The 6,480-nt window shown below is 40.1% G+C and overlaps 1 protein-coding gene across 1 annotated transcript in view; it reads right to left on the bottom strand.

The window, feature by feature from the left end:
• eml2 (EMAP like 2) overlaps positions 1 to 6,480 on the bottom strand; it is a 21,986-nt gene that overhangs the window by 11,776 nt on the left and 3,730 nt on the right. Inside the window, exons 2-6 of the mRNA XM_017308160.1 lie at positions 4,111 to 4,139; positions 3,444 to 3,573; positions 2,484 to 2,633; positions 619 to 688; positions 223 to 333 (exon numbers count right to left, since the gene is read on the bottom strand). Of these exons, the coding sequence (XP_017163649.1) occupies positions 223 to 333; positions 619 to 688; positions 2,484 to 2,633; positions 3,444 to 3,573; positions 4,111 to 4,139 (490 nt within the window). The remainder of the gene's footprint in view (positions 1 to 222; positions 334 to 618; positions 689 to 2,483; positions 2,634 to 3,443; positions 3,574 to 4,110; positions 4,140 to 6,480) is intronic.

The raw sequence follows: 6,480 nt of genomic DNA, 5'->3' as shown, positions 1-6,480 counted from the left end.
GGGAATCAAACCCAGAACCTTCTTGCTGCAAGGCAACAGCTCTACCAACTGCGCCACTGTGCAGCCCTGAACATTTACTTAAAAGATAAAATTGTTTCTAGAAAACAAGGGAAAATGTCCTCTCTTTTTAATATATTTTTCTAAAAATGTCAGATTTTTTGGTGGAAATCTGACATTCTCCGCCCTACAGCAGCCCTGCGACGGCGTCCAGTCGCTGCTTACCGACTTGGAGAACGAGACGCAGGTGACGGCTCTGTCGAACGCCCCCATGCCGATCACATGCAGCGTGTTGAGGCTCACCGAGTCCCAGATGCGAACGTGAGGAGCGAGAAGCTGAAGAGGAAAAAAAACAAACAAATGGCTTCAGAATTAAACTACATTTACTGAAGAAAACTACGATCCCATTTTATCAATACCAACGAAAAAATCCACTAAAATCGGTTGTTTTCTCGCATTCAAGCAACATTTTAATTGGAAAATTGTTTTTAAGCTCTTGATCAGATTAAAAAAAAAAAAAAAAAAACAGAAAAGGAATAAATGCCAAAACGGATGATTGAAGCTGAAGTTGGGTTAATAAAACAAACAGAGGTGCTGCTGAAAGTGTGGCGTTCACTTTACCTTTCCATCCTTGGAGTTTCCAGCCACCTGACCCGTTGCTATGGTTACCATGTCAGGATGGACGCTCAGGCTGAGGGGAGCGAAAGTGGAAAAACGATTCACGTCTATAAACATCTTGCAACGTTTGCAAGTTCAAACATTCAGCAAAAACAACATTCAGCAAGAAAAATAAAATGAATTTTTTTAAAAAAGTGCCGTTGGGAACCTTTAAAGGACTCAGAGTGTCGACACTCTTATTGTTATGACGCCGTCTTTGAGAGAGAATAAAACGTAAATGTTTTCTTAAAAAGCAGGAAGCTGAAGGAGTCAAACTGACAGCGGTGGGAGAAGAAACGGCAGAGTCGGGGCGGGGGTTGTTTTTTTCCCAGCATGCCTCGGGAGGCGTTTAGCGTTTACATGCCAGCTGATTAGATCATAGATTTAATTAGATAAACAGAAACTTTTCGCACAAAAGAAACTTCTGTGTGCACTGCAAAAACACAAACTCTCACCAAGTGTTTTCAGTCTAGTTTCTATTCCTCCTCAGTGTTATTTTGTTTTTGTTTTTAGAGGCACAAAATCTATTAAATAAAGGATTAAAGGAACTTGAAATGCTCAAAGCAACATCCCAGGTATGTTTTTAATGTGGGAATAACTTTGTAACATGATGCATAGCTAAAAAAAAAGTAGATTTTAAACGACACTGCCTCTTTAAAAGGTGTGGAGGCGAGTGCTTTCACTGCAAAAACTCAAAATCTTACCAGGTATTTTTGGTCTAGTTTCTACTCCAAATATCTTAGTTCACTTGAAATAAGACAGAACTAACATGTAGGTAAAAATGTCAGAGCTTATTTTACGTCAATAATTCATTAAAATTGATGGAAAAAAACTAGTTCCACTGGCAGATTAGTTAGTTTTGTCTTATTTCAAGTGCACCAAGATATTTGGAGTAGAAACTAGAAGAAAAAAACTTGGTAAGATTTAATTTTTTTGCAGTGTGTGAATCATTTTGGTAAATGGCATCAATCCAGATCAAAAACATCAAGATCCAGACTCTGAATATTGTTACACAAACTGATAATCTGACATTTTACTCCACTATTCATTCATTCATTGCTTTTCATAAAAGTTACATTTCTGTGGAGAATTTGAAATGAAAACAATGAGTCATTTTCAGACATGAAAACGACCAAAATATGCAAAACACCGGACCATAAAATGGTTTTAAAGGTGGGAATTAATTCAGAAGTTCTGATGAAAGCCACGTAAAGCTTGAGGAGCTTTCCCGGAAAAGTCTGATTCACACTGGGAACAACAAGAAATTCTGCAGATTCCTCTGGTGGTGGAAGAAAGAAAGATGGTGGTTTTCTGGTGAAGTCAGGCCATTAAAGGAGAAATTATACTATTAGGTTCCTCTTTGTGTGAAAACTGACTGCTTCAAATCGAAAGTTTTTCTTGGAAAAATTCAGCCGCTTGCTGATCGAGTCTGAACTGGATGCTAATGCTGTCAGTAGCTGCGTCTCCATTAGCCATAAAATCACGCAAACTGAAATTATGATAAATTAATTGCTGGAAACGCGGAAATTAGGAGGAAAAAAAACACATTTTTGAGCTAGAATGAGGCGGTTTTTCATGTTAAAAACCGTGTTTTTGCATCACATGATTAACAGGATGTTATTACTGACAGAAACACCAAAGAAAACGACAGGAAGTGGTAGCAGGATGATGGTTTGTTTTGGTTTTTCTTCTATCAGAGCCGTCACAGCTTCACAAAATTTGTAATTTTTTGACATCAGCAGAATATCAACATAGATTTGTATTGCAGCTAGTGTTACAGATAGACGGGTCCACAGGCTTTATTACAGTATCAGCGTTTGTTTCCTCACCATTTCACGTCGTCGTTGTGTCCCAGGTAATGTCTCTGCTGCTGCTCCTCCGTGTTGTACAGAACCACCACCGACGCGTTGAAGTACACGATCTCCCCGGTGGGCAGCAGGTAGAGGTTGCAGCGGCAGTCGCGGCCGCGGTAGCCGTAGCTAGCCCACCGGTTAGTTAGGGAAGGTGACCGAAGCTGTAAAGATTGGCAGGAAGCTATTTTTTACGCAAAACATCCACAAACAAAGATGGACGCCAAAGCTGGGGGCTAATTTCTGCTTCAAAAACCGATCTGATTGGATGCTGGGAAAGACTACTGCTCTGCTAAAAGGGGTTAGCTAGAATAGCATCTCAATGCTAATCATGTAGCAGCGGCGCAGATGCTAATGCTAATGTTAGCAGCCACAATTTATAAAGAAGCTGAATGGAAGGAATAGAAGTTGGTATCAAACTGATGGTTGAAAAACCTGAATAAGAGATTAAAAACAATAAATATCTTTGTTGCTGAGCTCATATCCGTTTATTCGACGATTTAGCAGCAAAAAACGGGAGTTGAACTGAAAAAAATATCTAATTTTGTTGACATGGTTTTCGATTAAAACGATGTTAATTAATTACAGACTCAAATTAACTCACCTGATTTTTTCGGCAAGTGGATAAAATCTGAAGTGGTGATGAAATAAACACAGCAAGGCAACAAACTACTGTGATGCTGCTGGCAGTGAATAAAAGACCATTAAATTACATTAGTTCATGTGTAATGGTGACATTTTACATTTATTTCCTGGAGGCAACCTTTAAGAAGTTTTTTTTTTTTTTTTTAATAAATGAGAACTGTGGCTTTCACAGTACTTGATACAGAACAAAAAAAAAAATTATACAATATTTAAAAAACTAATTAAATGTTTTATATTTTAAAAAACATTTCTCATGTTTCCTGGCTGTCATCTCCCTTTCTGTTGGAAGGATACACCCACTGAAGCTTCAGCTTTTTGTCCGGCAGCGCCACCTTCTGGTCCAGGCTGAAGCCGTCCCGCTGCGGGTCCGGGACGTGCATGGTGACGGGACGGCCGCGGAGGAACATCCTCACGTAGCCGTCCTCTGAGGAGGAGAAAAACGGTTCAACATGTACACAGACTGGGAATCAGCCGTCATCAGAGAGAAGTATAAACATAAAACAGAAAGAAACTATAAAAACTCAAAGACAAAAGGGGAAAAAAAAGAGAAAAATTATCGTTTAGGTCATTAAAACGTTAACTTTTACAACAAATAAGCAAAATAAGGAGCTGAAGTCTGAGGATTAAGTTTCTGATTCCTGCAACAAAGTCGATGTAAAAGCAGCTTAAAGGTTTTTCAAATGTTCTCAAAATTAATTCTGTTTTACAGGGATTTTAGGTGACAGACCAAAAATAAAAGTGGAAAATTAAAGGTGACTTTTTAAACATGTTCCTACATCAGCTGTGAAAAGCAGGTTTTTCTCAAACTTTTAATGTTGTACCTGGAGCACTTTTAACTGGCTGTGCCAAAACAAACAGGGCTTGGGAACAAATAAAACTTTTTACAAGGCTTATTTATCCAACACCTCGTCTTGGTTCATTAAGAAATACACAGAAGTTTGTATAAAAAAGGTGATTTTACCTGCATTGTAGGTGCATTCTTTGGATTTGCTGAAAAACAGAAAAACAGGATTTTAAATCTGAGCAGCAGAATTGGATCGTTTCCCACTCTGAAGATTAAAAATGTTTAAAAAGTGAGCCATGGATCCAGAGAGCCCATCAAGCATACATTTAGCAAATGCATGAAACGGAGCAGCAGACATGGCGCTGCGCTTTACATCATTTCATCTCCAGGCTTCAACCCTCGTTACTCAATTCGACCGGACAGCGAGAGGAAACATGGGAGTCAGCAGAAACACGAAGTGGACCTCAGCGTTCAGCTCATGAATAAACAATCAGATTAAAGACGCCAGCAGCTGCTCCGACACGGCGGAGAGGCTGCAGAACGCTGCAGGTGTTTGGAGCATAAAGTCATAAAGTCGCAGCGCTGATGGGTGAGAGGCGGCTGCAGCAACGAGCTTTTATAAACAGCCAAAGACGAAAAAAATTATTTTAAACACTGGAAATAATCACGTAGCGCAAACAGCTAGCATCCACATTTAAAGCCACCTTTACAACAATTATTTATTTAAATACTTGACAAAACAGGAAGAAGTAAGTAAGTATGAACACTTAAAAAAAAAGCTTCATTTATCACTTTTCTACATAATATTGAAGATAAAAGGGAAGAAAAATTAGTAAATTTCCACCATCCATTCATTTTCTTGCACCCTTGTCCCTCAGTGGGGTCAGGAGGGTTGCTGGTTCATCTCCAGCTAATGTACCGGGTGAGAGGCGGGGTCACCTGGACAGGTCACCTGGACAGGTCGCCAGTCTGTCGCAGGGCAACACAGAGACACACAACCATGCACACACACACTCACACCTAGGGAGAATTTAGAGAGACCAATTAACCTGACAGTCATGTTTTTGGACTGTGGGAGGAAACCGGAGTACCTGGAGAAAACCCACCATGCACAGGGAGAACATGCAAACTCCATGCAGAAAGACCGGGGCCGGGAATCGAACCCAGAACCTTCTTGCTGCAAGGCAACAGCTCTACCAACTGCACCACTGTGCAGCCCCTTATTTAAACACATATTTATTTAAAGTTTCAAGGAATATAACGGCATAATAACAGAGTAAGAACACATCCTCAGATAATTAAACTTCAAATTATAATGAACATTTAATACTGGACGACATTTTAAATATCCAAAACAAATAAAATTAATTATGAAATCTTTCAGAAAAAGAAAGACTGAAACATTTTATCATCCAGTTTTTTGTAAAAAACAATAAATCATGCAAATGGAAGTTATTGAGCTCAATTTAATTTATCATGCGATTGATTTATTGCAACAGGCCTCGTCTTAGCGCCGTCAATCATGCTCGTGTATATGCTGTTCAATGTGCTGATGGAGGAGAAACAACTTCTCATCGTCATCAGTGGCTGTGCTAACTAGCCTTAGCATTCTGTAGCGTACACAAGTGTGATTGACAGCGCTAAGACCCTCCTGCCTCTGACTGGGTTTTTAGGGCAAATTTTTTCACTGATTATTTGTCTCACAACACGGTGATAGTTTAATACATAAACATTTTTTTCTTATAAAAGTTACATTCCTCAGTTTTAAGACGGATCTGTTTTGTAAAGTTTTCTATTCCGTCCTCAGGCTTCGATCTCCTTTGATAAAGAGAGAAAACACTGAAGGTTTTGTGCTCCAATGTTCCCATTAAACATAAAATAAAAGACTTTTGATCAATTATGACACAGGACACAGAGACGCTATTGTACCCATAGAAAGAGAAGATGACACAGCGTGGGCCCAAACGCAACGCAGGCCAAATGCAAAACTGCAACGATTCAGCCGACAATCACGACTCTGCAGCTCCTGATTCAGCCGTCAGTCAGCCGGCCAGAGCTGCTGCGGTTTGAGCATTTCACTGGTTGCTGACTGGCAGGACGACCTGTCGACCAATCAGCCGCGGCTACAGAAGAAGTGATTGACACCTGGATAAGGGAAAAGTTTTAACTTTAACCCAAAAACTGAAAGGTGCGGAGACAGAACAGCCAAGCAGGCTGGGAAGGAGGTAGGAAAGAAAACGACGTAAGTAAAGAAGGAACTCTGAAATCATCAGCCGCCGTTCTGTAAAGGCTTCGCTGAAAACAGAAGACGAGCGAATGCAGATTATTTTTCGCATTTCCATTTGGGTCTCAACTGCTTCTAAAAGCAGGCGAAGCACTTAAAAACATTACAAAGTAGAAATAAAAGCAACTTTCTGGCTGTAAGTTAATGTTTTTTGGTGCCTGGAAAACGAGCCGTTTACAAAACCTACAGAATGCGACGTCATTAATCAGCAGGGACTGCCCGTTGCCTAGCAACCCCAGCGAAGCCCAGTCTGTTGCCTAGCA

This window comes from Poecilia reticulata, linkage group LG13 (genome assembly GCF_000633615.1).
Source record: "Poecilia reticulata strain Guanapo linkage group LG13, Guppy_female_1.0+MT, whole genome shotgun sequence".
NCBI classification, from domain to species: domain Eukaryota; kingdom Metazoa; phylum Chordata; class Actinopteri; order Cyprinodontiformes; family Poeciliidae; genus Poecilia; species Poecilia reticulata.
The sequence above is the reverse complement of the archived record's forward strand: the minus strand, read 5'-3'. Positions and strand labels throughout refer to the sequence as shown.